This window comes from Terrapene carolina, unplaced genomic scaffold, assembly GCF_002925995.2.
Source record: "Terrapene carolina triunguis isolate 2854851 unplaced genomic scaffold, T_m_triunguis-2.0 Scaffold495, whole genome shotgun sequence".
NCBI lineage: Eukaryota > Metazoa > Chordata > Testudines > Emydidae > Terrapene > Terrapene triunguis.
In genome coordinates this window covers 1,025,721-1,044,204 of record NW_020664846.1, presented here as the reverse complement: position 1 = coordinate 1,044,204, position 18,484 = coordinate 1,025,721, and the positions used below count along the sequence as shown (strand labels likewise).

General features: G+C 48.8%; 1 protein-coding gene across 1 annotated transcript in view; it reads right to left on the bottom strand.

The window, feature by feature from the left end:
• Nucleotides 1-1,423: 1,423 nt before the first annotated feature.
• Nucleotides 1,424-18,484, bottom strand: part of CCDC103 (coiled-coil domain containing 103) — an 18,257-nt gene continuing 1,196 nt past the window's right edge. The window contains exons 2-4 of the mRNA XM_024202138.3: nt 13,616-13,767; nt 4,112-4,241; nt 1,424-2,464 (exon numbers count right to left, since the gene is read on the bottom strand). Of these exons, the coding sequence (XP_024057906.1) occupies nt 1,964-2,464; nt 4,112-4,241; nt 13,616-13,758 (774 nt within the window). The 5' untranslated portion in view covers nt 13,759-13,767 and the 3' untranslated portion in view covers nt 1,424-1,963. The remainder of the gene's footprint in view (nt 2,465-4,111; nt 4,242-13,615; nt 13,768-18,484) is intronic.

Sequence of the window (18,484 nt, the reverse complement as noted above, 5' to 3'; positions counted from 1 at the left end):
AGAGAGAGAATATAAAAGGCCCTGAAAACCCCTCCATTTTGTCTTCAGCTGGCTCAGAAGATAGCCTCTCCACCCCAAAGAGATGCCTGAAAGAAACTGGAACAAAGGACAGTAACTACAGGGGTGTGAGTGATTGCTGGACCCAGACTAGAAAAGAGTCTAGTCTGTGAAAGAAGCTTATTGGAACATCTCTGAGGGTGAGATTTACCTGCATTTAGTTTCCTATTGTATTAGGCTTAGACTTGCATGTTTTTGTTTTATTTTGCTTGGTAATTTACTTTGTTCTGTCTGTTATTACTTGGAACCACTTAAATCTTACTTTTTATATTTAATAAAATCACTTTTTGCTTATTAATTAACCCAGAGCAAGTAATTAATACCTGGGGGAGCAAACAGCTGTGCATATCTCCCTATCAGTGTTATAGAGGGCGAACAATTTATGAGTTTACCCTGTTTAAGCTTTATACAGAGTAAAATGGTCTTATTTGGGGTTTGGGCCCCATTGGCAGCTGGGTATCTGGGTGCTGGAGACAGGACCATTTCTTAAGCTGTTTTCAGTTAAGCTTGCAGCTTGTGGGGGATGTGGTTCAGACCTGGGTCTATGTTTGCAGCAGGCTAGTGTGTCTGGCTCAACAAGACAGGGTACTGAAGTCCCAAGCTGCCAGGGAAAACGGGCTCATAGGTAGTCCCATACCGTCACACACACCCAGAACCCCACCTGCCGAGCCTCACTCCCCCTGAACCTGGACCACCCCAATGAGTCACCTGCACCTGGATCCCCACCCCACCGAGCCACAACCGGCTGCACCTGGATCCCCACCCCACTGAGCCCTACTCCCCCCAGCATCTGGACGCCCCCCCCACACCAGACCCCCCTGCCAAGCTTTATTCCCCCCCACCCACCCAGACACCACCATCCCCGCTGAGCCCCAACCACCTTCACCTGGACCCCACTGCAGAGTCCCATTACTGTTGCACCCAGAACCCCCAACAAACCCCTGTGCCTCCAGATCTACCCTGCACCTAGATCCCCCACTGAGCTGCCCACACCCAGATTGCCCCATACAGAACCCTCTCAATGCACACCTGGATCCCCCCACACTGAGCCCTTCCACACTTGGATCCTGGTGGGCTGAGCATGCCGGCCCACACCTGGTGCACCTGGCACAGAGAGGCAGGGCCCTGGGGTGTTTCTGGGGCAGGCTCAGTCCTTGCACTGTGTCAGGGTTGGGTGCAGCATCACCGCTGAGTCCATGTCCTGGGGGGAGCTGCAGAGTGACCTCCCACCTCTGTGCAGCCAATCGCCTGTGCTCCCCAAGGCTATGCTGGATCCTCCACATTTATTTGACAAATAAAATTTGCAGAATTTTTAATTTTTGGTGCAGAATTTTTAATTTTTTGGCACAGCATGCCCTCAGGAGTATGACTGTGGAAATTAGCAATGTACATTCCATGTATTTATCCCAGATTCTGTTTAAGTAGGGGGTCAGATCAGTCCCAGATATGGCTGTACACATGAACCCATTCCTCATTTGGCTGTTACCTGTTTAACTATTATAATACAGCTGCTTATGTTTCTAAAATCCCCTGTTGACCAAGAACACGTAGCCAGATAAAAGAAAAGAGGGGAATTAATCTTCTCCCACTAATACTAGTGATTTTTCCCATCCTCAAACAATATATTCAATGCTGTACTACTGATTCACAGCACGTGTTGTCTCCTGTGTGATGGCCCCTGCCCCAATATAATCCTTTTGGTGACTAATATTTATTTGTACCAGGCCATTCTTCTAGACAGGTGAAGCAGGTACAAAGTAAAACTCAATCAACAACTTTCTGTAGAAAAGGGGCTCTCACTGTCCCTCCATCTTTGATGACAGAGCAGTACAGGAAGGGTCCCTGCTGGCCCTCAGCTCCTAGTAACCCTGGTGGAGTGTGAGCTGTAGGGTGAGCCTGTGCTCCTTCAGCTAACAAGGTAACATTTCACCAGCTCTTTAATTAGTCTGTCGTCTGCCTCCTTTCGCTGGCCAGCCCCCCTCAGATGGGTTTCTCTATCAGCCTCATTCTCCTCTTCCTGCAAAGCAGCTGTACCTGCTTCAGCTGTGCCCTCAGGAAGGCCATCAGCCCCACAATTCCTGCCCATGCTCTGTAGTTTCCCAAACAAGTCCCTGCAGCTATCCTTCTCCACCTGGCTCAGGAGAGCCACATTGAGTCCAAAGCGCTTGGTCCCAGAAAGGCTCTGTAATATCTGAAGGACGGCTTCTCTGTCTTCCCTACAGGCATGCTCGGCCAGCACCACAAGAAATTCACCCAGGAGGCCAAAGCCAACATCAGCTTGAAAGATTCTGCCCAGGCCCTTGCCGCCGAGCTGAAACAGGAACTGGTATTTTTCCTGCCCACTTTTCAAGCATCTGCGCCAATATCTGTAAAAGTCTGCAGACGTTTCAGGGAGTCCATCCCATCCCTGGATGAAAAGATGATCAATAACAGTTACATAAAGCAGGTGCAGAATTCCACCAGCTGGTGGGTGTTGGGAGCAGAATTCCCTTCTGGACAGGTCATTCCATAACTCGTAACTGAAAGGCTGTGCTATCACTGAGTTTAATTCGTAAAGTCAAAATGGCTTTGCCACTCAAGTTTATGGTTTTATGGTAAATATGAGTGAGAGTGGGTGAGGGTGTATGTTGTGCTGGTAGATTTTTTTTATTTGTGCAGCAGGTGAATGAGAGGTATGGGCTGTGGTGAGAGGCTATGTGTGTTCGGGGTTATTGTGTGTGCTGGTTGTGGTGTTGTGTCTGAAGTAGCTGTGCTGGGAATTTGTGCTGATTTGTATTTGTGGTGCAGGGAGATTTGTGTTGAACTGTGTCTGGGGGAGTGCTGAGAGATGTGTGTTGATTTGTGTGGGTAGCAAATGAGGGGTTGTATGCTGTGGTGAGTGTGACGCTGTGTGTTTGGGGTTGTTGTGTGGATGCTGCTGGGAGATTTGTGTTGATTTGTCTGGGTATGTGTGTTATGGTGGGGAGTTTGCATAGATTTGTTGGGGGAGTTTATGTAAAGTTGTATGGGTGACAATTCAACCTTTGAAGAACTGTGGCAACTGGTCCAAGTAATTCACCATCTGTGCAGTCTCCCTTATATCACTGACTCATTACAACCAATGAAACTGTTGTATGCAAACTACATGTAGCGTAAGGGTACTGATTGGTTGAGTTATCTCTGATATCACAATGGCTAGAACTCTTGGCATGGCATAGACAGATGCATGCCTTGCTGTCACATGGGTGTAATTCATAACATCAGAATGGCAGAGGACTGAAAAACTGGACAGTAACAGACCTGCAATCCCAGTGGTGACTGAACAAGCTGATATTCTAAACAAAACGAGCTTTCAACCACGCTTGTGGCTGTTTCCATCATTTCACACAGACTCAGAAGACATTCTACGCTTCAGAGTGACACCCAGAGTGAATCCTGGAATATTATTATATAGATTGTTCCCTAGGGGGTGCTTTGCACTTTCCTCTGATGCAGCTGGTCCTGGCCGTTGTCAGAGACAAGATGTAGGACTAGATGGACATTTGGTCTGATCTACTGTGGTGATTCTGGAGATTTCTTTTACTGCTTGTCTACACATTGTGCTAAAGCAGGGGTTCTCAAACTGGGGGTCAGGACCCCTCAGGGGGTTGTGAGGTCATTACATGGGGGGGTTGCGAGCTGTCAACCTCCACCCCAAACCGCACTTGCCTCCAGCATTTATAATGGTGTTAAATATATTAAAAAGGGTGTTTAATTTATTGGGGGGTTGCACTCAGAGGTTTGTTATGTGAAAGGGGTCGCCAGTGAAAATGTTTGAGACCCACTATGCTAAAGCTATGTGCTTTAAAATTCACCTCCGCCTTTAATCCAAATTAACTTTTAAGTGTAGACAAGCCCTCAGCTCAATCCACTTTGGAAGTAGATTAAACTAAAGTGGAACAAGGCACTCTTATTCTGGAAAACGTGTCCACCCATGGAGTTATTCTGGAATAGCTACTGCATTTTAAATTCACACCCTACGTTAATTTGAATTAACTTTTGTGTGTAGACAAACTGATGGAGTTTTCCTCCTCACCTGGGCTAGCTCCATCTCTCTGTCCTGCTTGCCATTAGCTTGGGTAGCATAGGAATTCCACAGGTTTTTCTTTTTTCCCATTTTGTCCTTTTTCTCTAGAGGTTTCAGGTGTGATGCCAGCACAATATCCCTGCAGGAAATATAAAGGGAGGGTAAACCCAGCAAGAGCAAATGCTCGCTTGAAATTAGCGCCATTTCCAGTTTGATTCCTCTCTGTGAGACTGGCACAGTCATTGAGTTTGTGATGCAAAGTTCTACCATGTAAAAGATGTGGGTTCAAATCAAGATCACAAAATCTCTTGTGGCCAGATCACATGTTCCCAGTTACCGCTCACTACTACACTGACTAACATGCAAGAGACCTGATTCCACTTCTCAAGTCTGATCTCTCATCCCAGAATGAAAAGGGGCTAAGGGCACTGTGACAGAGAGTCTGGACCTCTGTCCCTAACAAAGTTCCTAATGAGAGAGAGAGAGAGAGAGAAAGCGTGTGTGTGTCAGAGACCTGCAGACCGGTCTGTGAAATGAGGTTTCCAAGTGGTAGTTAAGCCTTTGGAAAGGAAGCTATTACTCATCCTTACGGATCTTTGTATCCTCACTGGACTATCTCTAAGGTCTGGTCTACACTAGAGTTAGGTCAATGCAAGGCAGCTTACATCAACCTAACTATGGAAGTGTCTACACTTAAATTTCACTCCCACCGATGTAACTGCCCAGGTCCGCTGACTTAATAACTCCACCTCTACGAGTGGCGTAGAGTCATGGTCAATGTAGTTAGGTCAATGCAGTGTCAGTGTAGACACTGCATTGCTTACGTCGACTGTTACTGGCTGTGAAACGCTGTCCCACAATGCCCCACGCTGACAGTACAATTGATACAAGAGCTCCTGGTGAGGATGCGCAATGCCAACACAAGAAGCAAAGCGTAGACAGGCACAAGCGATGTAATTACTGTGGCAGCTGTAGGCTGACATGTTAGGTCCACTTAATTTTGTAGTGCAGACATGGCCTTAGAGAAAGCTGCAAGCTTGAGCCCTTATTGCATGTATAGGGCCTTGTTTACACGCCACAGTTTTGTCAACAAAAGTCAGCTTTGGTCGACAAAACAGTGGAGGTGTACACACTGCAATGTTCCTCCTGCCGATAGAACTCCCCTGCTACGCTGACATAATAAAACCACCTCAACAAGAGGCACAGGGCTTTTTGCAACATGGTTAGAGTGACACAGCCTCAGTGTAGATCCTGTGCTTTCTTGTGTTGTCCTAATTGGCCTCCAGGAGGTGGCCCACAATGCCCACCGTGACTACTCTGGTCAGCAGTTTGAACTCCGCTGCCCTGAAGGTACACAGGTATGCACCTCTCCCACGTTTAAAGGCCTGGGAATTTTAAAAATTCCTCTTCCTATCTGCTCGGCGTGGACAGTTCACACAGCATCTTCCCAGCTGACCATGCCGGCTTTCCACAGTAGACGCGCTCCCGCGTGGAGTACACCAGAGCTGTTGGATCTGCTGGCTCTGTGGGTAGAGGAGGCTCTGCAGTTGCAGCTTTGCTCCAGCCGTAGGAACTTTGATATCTAGTACAATTAACGCTCAGAAAGCAAGCACTACAGGGGTCATTCAAGGCAGCAAGTAAACATTGCCTGGCTGAATGCATCACTTAAAGACACATTACTGGGAATAATTGTCAAAATGCTCCTTCAAAGCCTCCCTAATTTGAATACTCCCCCTCCTGTGCCCCTCTTATTACCCTAGTATCTGGCTGCTCAAATCAGCAGCCAGCCGATCTACCTCAGTGCTCCACCCTTGTGGAAACTTTCCCCCCTTCGCTTTGTAAATGTTATGCAGAGCAAAACAGGCTGCAATAACTATGGGAATATTTTCCTCACTGAGGTCCAACCTGACAAAAAGGCAGCACCAGCAACCTTTTAATCAGCCAAAGGCACATTCAACGATCATTCGGCACCTGCTGAACTTATTGTTGAAGCGCTCCTTGCTGCTGTCTAGGTTCCCAGTGTAAGGCTTCATGAGCCATGGGAGCAAGGGGCAGGCGGGGTGTCCCAAGATCCCCATGGGCATTTCCACATCCCCTGTAGTGGGGTGGTCCCCCGCTCCTGCCTGGAAGGACTTAAAACAGCCCTGGCAGAGGGCTGCAGCTCTAAAAGCTGGGCTGATTGGGGAAGCAGCCACAGCTGGGCCACGCCCCAATCAGGCCACAGCTGGCCTGTATAAAAAGGCTGGGAGCCAGGAGCTCAACAGTCTCTCTCTGCGTTCAGAGAGAGAAGGGCCTGGCTGCAGGGAGCTAGAGACAGGGTACCTGAGTGGAGCAGGGCTGGGGAAAGGCACAGGAGCTGGGGAGCTCCAGCCTGGAAAGCCCCAGGCTGTGGCCTAGCATAAGCCCAACAGGTACTGGGGGTTGCAGAGGGCAGCCCAGGGGTAGGCCAAGGCAGCAGGTCCAACCCTCCTTGCCAGTGATGAGTAGGCTGATACTGCAATCTGCCCCAGGTGTGGGGCTAGACGAAGACTGGCAGTAGCCTGATACTGAGGTGGGGATAGTGGGTGGGGGTTCCCCAGGGAGGGGAGACCCTAAGACTGTGGGGTTACTGCCAGGGGGCAACACCCCAGGTACAAGGGCACCGGGGTCCAGGGAGGGATATGGGGTCCAGAGGACAGGCGGATCACTGGCCTGCAGAGGGTGCTCTGGGCTGGAAATCGAGCTGATTCCCAGAAGAGACCAGCAGGAGGCGCCGCTGGGTGAGTCTGCACTTCTACACCCCCCAATTGAATCTTCTGGTCTGGAAAGTCCCAGCATGCAGCTTTCTATACAGTTCAGTGTTCCTAAAGATGCACGCATCATGCACTTTCCCTAACCACCCCGCATTGATGTCAGTGAAACAGTCCCGGTGACCCACCAGCACCTGCAAGACCATGGAGAAGTAGCTCTTCTGTTTCATGTACTCTGTCACAAGATGGTCTGGGGCCAAAATTGGGATATACGTTCCATCTATTACTCCACCGCAGTTAGGGAATCCCATTGCCTCAAAGTCATCAAGTATTTCCTGCACATTACTGAGAGTCACAGTCCTTTGTAGCAGAAGGTGATTAATGGCCCTGCATACTTGCATCACCACAACCCCCACGGTGGACTTTCCAACTCCAAACTGATTCACAACTGACCGGTAGCAGTCTGGAGTTGCCAGCTTCCACACAGCAATTGCCACTCACTTTTCCACAGTGAAAGCAGCTCTCATTCTGGAGTCCTTGCGCCCGCTGGAGTGCTGGGAAAAGCTCTGCACACAGTTCCAGGAAGGTGGATTTGTGCATCTGAAAGTTCTGCAGACACTGCTTATCATCCCAGACCTACATAACGATGCGATCCTACCACTCACTGCTTGTTTCCCGAGCCCAGTACCGAAGGTCCATGTGCAGCTGCTCCTTGAATGCCAGCAGCAACCTTGAATTATTTCTTTCCATGGCACGCAGCAGGGCAGCACCCCCAATTCACATTCTGATTCACAGCTCATGAAATACTGCAGGAGCAGCTGCATTGTGTTCATAACACATCACCAGACTGGTGAGCAGTTCAGGATCCATGCTTTCAGGCAGTGATGAGCTCCCAAAATCCTAAGAACCGGTTCCCTACCGGGTCCACTCGCTCCGGGTTTTCGGTGGGCAGGTCCTTCACCGGGAGCAAGTGAAGGACCTGCCGCCGAAGTGCCGCGGAAGAGAGAAAGAGCTCTGTGTAAGCTTGAAAGCTTGTCTCTCTCACCAACAGAAGTTAGTCCAATAAAAGATATTACCTCACCCACTTTGTATCTGAAAACTTTTATCTACCCAAGAAATGGCAAGAATGCTGTGGCTCTTAAGTGTGAACATAAATTAGCAATGGTGATCTGAAGACAGTAACCACCTCAGCAGTATTCAGCAAGGGCTCCATTTGCTAGTTGACGGAGGGACACTGAGGGCAAGTCTACATTACAAAATTAAGCTGACTAAGTTACGTCGACATACAGCTGCCATAGTAATTAAATCACTTTTGCATGTCCATGCTCCTTGTGTTGGTGGTGTGTATCCTCACTGGCAGCGCTCGCATTGATGCAGAGAGCAGTGCACCATGGGTAGCTATCCCACTGTGCAATTCACTACCCACAGGGTGTTTTGGGAAGGGTTTGCAATGCCTCATGGGGGCAAACAAGTCACACAGGGTTGACTGGGATTGGGAATATGGTTTCAACGTCCCATGATGAGGTTTTCTCCATCCCATAATTTTATCTGCATCACATAATGTTTCACGCTGCTTTTCAAAAGCTCCACAAACCTGCGCGTCCACCATCTATCTGTGTGAGAAACATGGATCCTGCGCTGCTCTGCACTATTGTAATGAGTGTTGCGAGCATGGTGCGCCTGATCCTGCAATATTTGCAGAGCCGCCAGAGTAGCCGTGGGGAACATGATGATTTGTTGGAGGCCAGATTGCTGTGGGACATAAAAAGAAACAATTCAAGGTTGTTGTTGGCATTCATGAAGCAGCTGCAGACAATGGAGCGCCAGTTCTGGGCCTGAGAAACAAGCAATGGCTGGTGGGATCACATCGTTATGCAGGTATGGGATGACGAGTGGTGGCTGCAGAACTTTTGGATGCGCAAGGCCACATTCCTGGATGTGTGTGTGGAGCTCGCCCCAACCCTCCAGTGCAGTGACACCAGAAGGACAGCTGCACTGACAGTGGAGAAGCAAGTGGCGATCGCTGTGCAGAAGCTTGCCACGACAGATTGCTACCATCAGTCAAGAACCAATTGGGAGTTGGGAAATCCACTGTGGGGGTTGCTGTGATGCAAGTGAACAGGGCCATCCTGCTATGAAGGACTGGAACTCTGGGCAATGCCCAGGACATAGTGGATGGTTTTGCAACAATGGGGTTCCTGGACTGCAGTGGGGCGATAGATGGCATGCATATCCCTATTTTGGCACCAGACCACCATGCCACAGAATACATCAACAGAAAAGGCTACTTTTCTATTGTATTGCAAGTGCTGGCCGATCACTGGGATTGTTTTACCAACATCAACGTCAGATGGTTAGGGAAGGTGCATAATGTGTGAATCTTTAAGAAGACAGGCCTGTTGAGAAAGCTGCAAGCCGGGACTTTCTTTCCAGACCAGAAGATTACCATTGGGGAACTTGAAATGCCAATAGTGATCCTGGGAGATCCTGCCTGCCCCTTATTCCCGTGGCTTGTGAAGCCATACACTGGTCACCTCAACAGCAGCACTGAGTGCTTTAACTACAAACTCAGCAAGTGCAGAATGACAGTTGAATGTGCCTTTGGCTGGTTGAAAAGCCGCTGGCGCTGTCTACTCACAAGATTAGACCTCAGTTAAAAAAATATCCCAATGGTTATAGCTGCCTACTGTTTCATAATATCTGTGAAGCAAAGGGGGGAAAGTTTCTGCTGGGGTGGAGGATGGAGGTAGAATGGCTGTCTGCTGATTTTGAACAGCCAGATACCAGGGCTATTAAAAGAGCTTCACGGGGAGCTATACAGCTCAGGGAGGCTTTGAAAGACCATTATAATAGTGAACCACAGTGATGTGTGTTGCTGTAGTTTACTCTGCCTGGCATTGTTTTTTTGCACCCTGATATGAATCTTGTAATGAGTGCTGTGTGTGTAATAATAAAACATTGCAAATGCACCTATTGCTATTATCTGTGAATGATGTCAGCCCCAGCCAGCATATGTGGTGAACTAATAAAGATGACTTAAGTTTCCATAAATAGACTTTTATTTCGAACTCCTGCAAACAGACATATTTATAAGTGAATGAAACTTTATAAATACAGGGAAAAGAACTTTTGAAGGGGAAAGAACAGTCATTTCCATTTCACAAAAACATACACCAACCGTGTCGCTCACAGGTCAGTGTATGTGCAGCTGTGACTGCCTATATTCTCCCCTTGGGTGGAGTGGTGGGGTAGTGTAGCAGCCCCAGACGCCACATGGAATGCAGGGGTGGTGATTAGGGAGGTCCCGGAATGCAGTTCTCGATAGACTGCAGAAGGAGGTGAGCATGGGATTGTTGAATCTGAAGGTCAACAGGAGTCTCCAGCATGTCTATGTGCCGCTTGAGAAGCAGTAGCATCTCCTGCTGCACATCTCACTTCTTTTCCTGTGCTTTTCTCCTCTCCACTCTATCCCTGTCCATTGTGTCTGCAAGGGCGATCCTCCAAGCCCTGTGCTCGGTATCCAAAATACCAGAGGCTTTCAGGATCTCTTGGAACATGTCATCGCACGTCGTCTTCCTTCTCCTCCTTATCCAGTTGAGCTGCTCCACTGATGTGGACGAAAACACCCTCAAGGCCACATTTCCAGCTGCAAAAAATACAATGCACAGAGGTACTATTGTGAGTGTATTCACAAGATAAATGGAAACTTGGTATACTGAATTCACTCCCCTTGATCCACACAAGTTACAAGCACTACAGTCTCACTTCTCCTTGGGATTCAGAGAGCACAGCAGCAGTCCCATCCATGGTGAGTACGGGGGCAATTTGGGACAATAAGGAGGGGGGATAGCTCACAAGCATGAATATATGTGGCTAGGGTAACTGAACTGAATACTGGCACCATTTTCCACAGGTGATGGTTATTTTAGCTGATATCTCACTCCTGGGGGTAATGGAGGCTGAAAGGGAACAGGTCCTGTACGCATCTGGCTGCGGACCAGGTCCGCATGCTGTGAGTCTGTATGCTGCAATGGTGGCTGGTGAAGTAACTGCCGAGTGGTGTGGGAAAGTGTCCTACCGTGGCGGAAGAAAATAGGGCAGCCCTCCTCAGAAACCTTTGACAGAGGATTGCAGACTACCTCAAGGAACGTTTCCTCGAGATCTCCATGAAGGATTCACGGGACATCCCGGTGCACATAAACAAACTGTTCTGCAGGGCTCCCTCTGCCTAACTGTAGAGGGGAATGAGAAGCAGACAGCAACTCTACCTCTATTGGTTATTTCACTACCTCTTCTAGCATGATTAAAAAAGAATAAATGAACAGATGTGTCCCTGTAATATCAAAGCAAACTGCATACTTACCAGAGGTTCCTTCCCCTGCATCGTGCTGGTCTGTAGGGACTGGCTCGACTGCTCTGGAGTCAAAAAGAGGTCCTGGCTCGCTGCAGGACTGGATCCCCCGATCATCTGTCCCCCATACTCCTCCTCCTCTTCCTCATCCATCGCCACCTCCTCACTGTTCACTTCGGGGGCCAGTAACTCTGACTCCTCTGAAGTATCCATACGGCTCTTGGGGGTGGGGGTTTCCGCCGAGAATGCCATGCAGCTCTCTGTAAGAGTGGCATGTCTGCGGCTCTGCACCAGTGACTATTAGCCTCCCTTGCTTTCTGGTAGGCCTGCCGCACCTCCTTGGCTTTCATGTGGCACTGCTGAGGGTCCCTCTTTTAGCCCTTCTCCACCAAGCCCTGAGTGATCTGCTCATAGATATCAATGTTTTCATGGCTGGATTGGAGCTATGCCTGCACAGCCTCTTCTCCTCACAGACCTGGGAGATCCACCACCTCCTATGTACTCCAGGCAGGAGCGCATCTGCAGCATAGTCAGCTGGGCAGTTGCTAGGTGAGCTCTCCATGCTGAACAAACAGGAAATGGAATTTCAAAAATTTGCAGGGATTTAGAGGGGAGGGGCGTATACCTGTGTACCTGGCCACCGGGCAGTGGAGTTCAAAATGGTGACCAGAGCAGTCATGGTGGGGCACTGTGGGACATCTCTTGGAGACCATTAAAGTCGACATAAGTAACGCAGTGTCTACACGGACACTGTGTCCACCTAACTACGTTGACCTAAGTGCTGGAACTCTTGAAGAGGTGGAGTTATTAAGTCGGTGTAGTGAGCCATCTACATCAGTGGGAGCAACATTTTAGTGTAGCTGCCTTACGTCGACTTAACTCTGTAGCGTAGACCAGGCCTGATTCTCACATGAAAACAGGGACTTCAACAGTGGTGCTGGAATCAGAGTACAGGGCAACGGTTGACTGCTAGAGGAAGCTTTGGACAGTAGCACAGCAGAGACTGGGAACTGGATGTGATGTGAACTCATGGAAGTGATTCTGAGAAAGATTAAAAAGAGAAAAACTACAATGTAGCTGGATACAGATGGATGAATAAATGGAAAGGAAGGAGGATGTACAAACACTTCTGGGGTCTAACATGGCATATGTTTAACAGCATGGGAATTGTGGGATAGCATTGGCAGGCTATCTGATCATGAGCACAGCAACACGTACTTTAGCTACATCCTCACTCTAAAGTGGGTGGGCAGAGACATGCACTATAGTGGGCCACAAGCTTGTACCTACGCCCCCAGACAAGCTAGCACACGCATGTTCTGAGGACATACAGGCACATGTCTGGGGGTTTATATGTGGATGGTTGGGGAGAGGGTGTTCTAGATTTGATTCTGACAAATAGGGAGAAACTGGGTGAGAATTTGAAGGTGGAAGGCAGTTTGGATGAAAGTGATCATGAAATGATATGAGGTCATGATTCTAATGAATTGTAGGAGGGAAACATCCCAAATATCCCGTTGGAAGCAAGTTTAAAAGAGTTCAGGATTGCTGGCAGCTTTTAAGAGGCATTATTAAAGACAAAAGAGCAAACTATCCCAATGCATAGGAAAGACAGGAAGTATGGCAAGAGACCACCCTGGCTTAACCTGGAGATCTCCGGCCTGAAAGTCAAAAAAGAATCACAGAAAAAGTGGAAACTAGGTCAAATTATGAAGGCGCACATAGGGACAAACATTCTAGGGACAAAATTAGAAAGGCCAAGGCACAAAACAAGATTCAACTGGCCAGGGACATAGAGGGTATTACGAAAACATTTTACAAAGACATTAGAAACAAGAGGCAGACCAGTGACTGGGTAGGCCCATGACTCGATGACGAGGGACAGACAATAACAGAAAAGGCAGCAACAGCCAAAGTTTTAAATGCCTTTTTTGCGTCAGTTTTTGCCAGAAAGGTCAGCAGTGACCGTGCACTCACCTAGTGAACGTCAGAGTAAATGAGGCAGGATCTGAGGCTAAAACAGGGAAAGAACAAGTTAAGAATGACTTAGGCTATGTCTACACTACGCAGCTTTTAGTGACATGGCTGTGCCGCTACAGCCATGCTGCTAAAAGGCGCCCGGTGTAGCCGCTGTTTGTCAGCAGGAGAAAGCTCTCCTGCCGACAAAAAACTTCCACCCCCAACTAGCGACATCAGCGTTGTCGGTAGGAGAGTGCTGCTGCCAACAAAGTGCTGTTCACGCCGGCGCCTGTCGTCGGCAAAACTTTTTGTCCCCTCAGCACAGGGGACCACTGTACTAGAGGACCTATCAAGGTACCGTCCAGTCCTACATTTCTCTGAATCACAAATATGAAACTTTCATCCTGATGAAAGAAACATTCAATTGTTATATTCCCAATTCTGACTCGCCATAGAAAACAAAATCCTGCAAACCTGAATTCTTCATAGGATGCCACCTTCTGATGAATGGCTCGGAACTTGGCATCGTTTTCTCTTTCATACTTTTCATCAGCAGCAACAGCCGCCTGCAGTTCTCTCTCTAAAGCACCAAAATCTATTGCTCCAGTTTCCTCCATTTCAAAAACCTAAGAGCAACACACATAACCATGAGAGTGACTTTAGGTGCATAAGCATCATACAAGAAAATACTCCTCACTCTCCCATCCATCCATCTCATCACTAGAGTTCTTGCTAGACTCACTATAAGTAACTGATAATACAGGGTGTGTCATGCGTTAATGATCCCACCTTAGCCAGGCAAACTCCTGTCTTAAATAATCACTTCAAAGTATGCCATAGGTGCTGGAACTAAGGGTGTGGGAGGTGCTGCAGCACCCCCTGACTTGAAGTGGTTTCCATTATATACAGGGTTTACAGTTTGGATCAGTGGGTCTCAGCACCCCCACTACATAAATTGTTCCAGCACCCCTGAAGTATGCCCACATTTTCCAGTGCAATTTTATGACACAAATGTTTTTATTCCGGACTCCCAGTTAGTCACTGAAAACAGGTGAAATTGTATATCACTTTATCATCAGACCCCCTAAACATTAACTTAAGGCTGCCAGGATATAAACTTTGCTAAAATTACAGACTATGTTACAGTTAATGAATCCTAAGGGTTAAAAAAAATGTCAAGGGTCATGTTGCCAGAGAGTATAAACAATTTACAGTTCACACATACTCTTAACAATATTCAGGGTCAGATACAGACACTGAAAATAAAAACACTATGTGCCAGTCAGGCACGCATCCTCATACTGAGTAGCATGTTACCCTGCAAATCTTCCCATTTATTTCAATGGCAATACTCATGGAGTAAGGTACTTTTCAAAGTGCATCAGGGTGTGGCACCCTGTGTTTTATTTTCAAAGTGCTGAAGAAAAGCTCTGGGTAGCTCAAAAGCTTGTCTCTTTCACCAACAGAAGCTAGAGAGACAAGCTTGAGGTAAGTGGGGAAATGGGATCCTGGGAGGAAGCACGAGCAGGAGGGCGTAAGAGGGGAGGACTCCTGTCTCATACTGAGAAAGCGGGACGATCGATGAGTTATCTTAAGCGCCTATACACAAATGCAAGAAGCCTGGGAAACAAGCAGGGAGAACTGGAAGTCCTGGCACAGTCAGGGAACTATGATGCGATTGGAATAACAGAGACTTGGTGGGATAACTCACATGACTGGAGTACTGTCATGGATGGATATAAACTGTTCAGGAAGGACAGGCAGGGCAGAAAAGGTGGGGGAGTTGCATTGTATGTAAGAGAGGAGTATGACTGCTCAGAGCTCCGGTATGAAACTGCAGAAAAACCTGAGAATCTCTGGATAAAGTTGAGAAGTGTGAGCAACAAGGGTTATGTCGTGGTCGGAGTCTGCTATAGACCACCAGACCAGGGGGATGAGGTGGACGAGGCGTTCTTCCAGCAACTAACAGAAGTTGCTAGATCGCAGGCCCTGGTTCTCATGGGAGACTTTAATCACCCTGATATCTGCTGGGAGAGCAATACAGCGATGCACAGACAATCCAGGAAGTTTTTGGAAAGTGTAGGGGACAATTTCCTGGTGCAAGTGCTGGAGGAACCAATTAGGGGCAGAGCTTTTCTTGACCTGCTGCTCACAAACCGGGAAGAATTAGTAGGGGAAGCAAAAGTGGATGGGAACCTGGGAGGCAGTGACCATGAGATGGTCGAGTTCAAGATCCTGACACAAGGAAGAAGGGAGAGCAGCAGAATACAGACTCTGGACTTCAGAAAAGCAAACTTTGACTCCCTCAGGGAACCGATGGGCAGGATCCCCTGGGAGAATAACATGAAGGGCAAAGGGGTCCAGGAGAGCTGGCTGTATTTTAAAGAATCCTTATTGCGGTTGCAGGAACAAACCATCCCGATGTGTAGAAAGAATAGTAAATATGGCAGGCGACCAGCTTGGCTTAACAGTGAAATCCTTGCTGACCTTAAACACAAAAAAGAAGCTTACAAGAAGTGGAAGATTGGACAAATGACCAGGGAGGAGTATAAAAATATTGCTCAGGCATGCAAGAGTGAAATCAGGAAGGCCAAAACACACTTGGAGTTGCAGCTAGCAAGAGATGTTAAGAGTAACAAGAAGGGTTTCTTCAGGTATGTTAGCAACAAGAAGAAAGTCAAGGAAAGTGTGGGCCCCTTACTGAATGAGGGAGGAAACCTAGTGACAGAGGATGTGGAAAAAGCTAATGTACTCAATGCTTTTTTTGCCTCTGTCTTCACAAACCAGGTCAGCTCCCAGACTGCTGCACTGGGCAGCACAGTATGGGGAGGAGGTGACCAGCCCTCTGTGGAGAAAGAAGTGGTTCGGGACTATTTAGAAAAACTGGATGAGCACAAATCCATGGGGCCGGATGCACTGTATCCGAGGGTGCTAAAGGAGTTGGCGGATGTGATTGCGGAGCCATTGGCCATCATCTTTGAAAACTCATGGCAATCGGGGGAGGTCCCGGATGACTGGAAAAAGGCTAATGTAGTGCCCATCTTTAAAAAAGGGAAGAAGGAGGATCCGGGGAACTACAGGCCAGTCAGCCTCACCTCAGTCCCTGGAAAAATCATGGAGCAGGTCCTCAAGGAATCAATTATGAAACACTTAGAGGAGAGGAAAGTGATCAGGAACAGTCAGCATGGATTCACCAAGGGGAAGTCCTGCCTGACTAACCTAATTGCCTTCTATGATGAGATAACTGGCTCTGTGGATGAGGGGAAAGCAGTGGATGTCTTATTCCTTGACTTTAGCAAAGCTTTTGACACGGTCTCCCACAGTATTCTTGCCGCCAAATTAAAGAAGTATGGGCTGGAAGAATGGACTGTAAGGTGGATAGAAAGCTGGCTAGATCGTCGGGCTCAACGGGTAGTGATCAATGGCTCCATGTCTAGTTGGCAGCCAGTTTCTAGCGGAGTGCCCCAAGGATCGGTCCTGGGGCCAGTTTTGTTTAATATCTTTATTAATGATCTGGAGGATGGTGTGGACTGCACTCTCAGCAAGTTTGCAGATGACACTAAACTGGGAGGAGTGGTATATACGCTGGAGGGTAGGGATCAGATACAGAGGGACCTAGACAAATTAGAGGATTGGGCCAAAAAAAACCTGATGAGGTTCAACAAGGACAAGTGCAGAGTCCTGCACTTAGGACGGAAGAATCCTATGCACTGCTACAGACTAGGGACCGAATGGCTAGGTAGCAGTTCTGCAGAAAAGGACCTAGGGGTCACAGTGGACGAGAAGCTGGATATGAGTCAACAGTGTGCTCTTGTTGCCAAGAAGGCTAACAGCATTTGGGGCTGTATAAGTAGGGGCATTGCCAGCAGATCGAGGAACGTGATCATTCCTCTTTATTCGAGATTGGTGAGGCCTCATCTGGAGTACTGTGTCCAGTTTTGGGCCCCACACTACAAGAAGGATGTGAAAATATTGGAAAGAGTCCAGCGGAGGGCAACAAAAATGATTAGGGGCCTGGAGCACATGACTTATGAGGAGAGGCTGAGGGAACTGGGATTGTTTAGTCTCCAGAAGAGAAGAATGAGGGGGGATTTGATAGCTGCTTTCAACTACCTGAAGGGGGGTTCCAAAGAGGATGGAGCTCGGCTGTTCTCAGTGGTGGCAGATGACATAACAAGGAGCAATGGTCTCAAGTTGCAGTGGGGGAGGTCTAGGTTGGATATTAGGAAACACTATTTCATTAGGAGGGTGATGAAGCACTGGAATGCGTTACCTAGGGAGGTGGTGGAATCTCCTTCCTTGGAGGTTTTTAAGGCCCAGCTTGACAAAGCCCTGGCTGGGATGATTTAGTTGGGAATTGGTCCTGCTTTGAGTGGGGGGTTGGACTAGATGACCTCCTGAGGTCCCTTCCAACCCTGATATTCTATGATTCTACACAGAACTCTTCCTCAGGGGGCGGGGGAGGTACTGTGTCACAGCTCACAGATCAAACAGATTACTTATGCTAAACAGTTAGCACATATTCTAAGGGGCCCGTTAACATCCCCCTACCTTTGGACACCCCCTTTGTGTAGGCTTCCCACACAATAACTATAGCTGGGGTGGTCCCAGCAGGGGGGCGGGGGCTCTAGACCAGGGGTGGGCAAACTACGGCCCGCAGGTTGGATCCAGCCCACCAGCCGTTTTAAGCCGGCCCTCGAGCTCCCGCTGGGGAACAGGGTCTGGGACTTTCCCCACTCCAGTGCTCCAGCTGGGGAGCAGGGTAGGGGGCCGCTCCAAGTGACTCCAGCCGGGGAGCAGGGTCGGGGGGCCACTCCACACTAGCTCCTACGCGCTCCAATGGCCTCCTCTGGTGCTCCAATGGGAGCTGCATTGGCAGTGCCTGCGGACAGGGCAGCGCACAGAGCCACCTGGCTGCGCCGCCACTTAGGAGTCGGAGAAGGGACATGGCGCTGCTTCCGGGAGCCATTTGAGGTAAGCGCCGTCCAGAGCCTGCACCCTTGAACCTCTCCCCACGCCCCAATCCCAGCCCTGATCCCCCTCCTGTTCTCTGAACCTCAGTCCCAGCCCAGAGCACCCTCCTACACCCCAAACTCCTCATCCCCAGCCCCACCCCAGAGCCTACACCCCCAGCCGGAGCCTGCACCCCCTGCCTCAGCCCAGAGCCCCCTCCCACACCCTGAACTCCTCGTTTCTGGCCCCACCCGAGAGCCCGCACCCCCAGCTTGAGCCCTCACCCCCTCCCCAGGGCCGGCTCTAGGCACCAGCGCTCCAAGCATGTGCTTGGGGCGGCACTTTCTAAAGGGCGGCACGGCACTCCGGCTCCCTTTTTTTTTTTTTTTT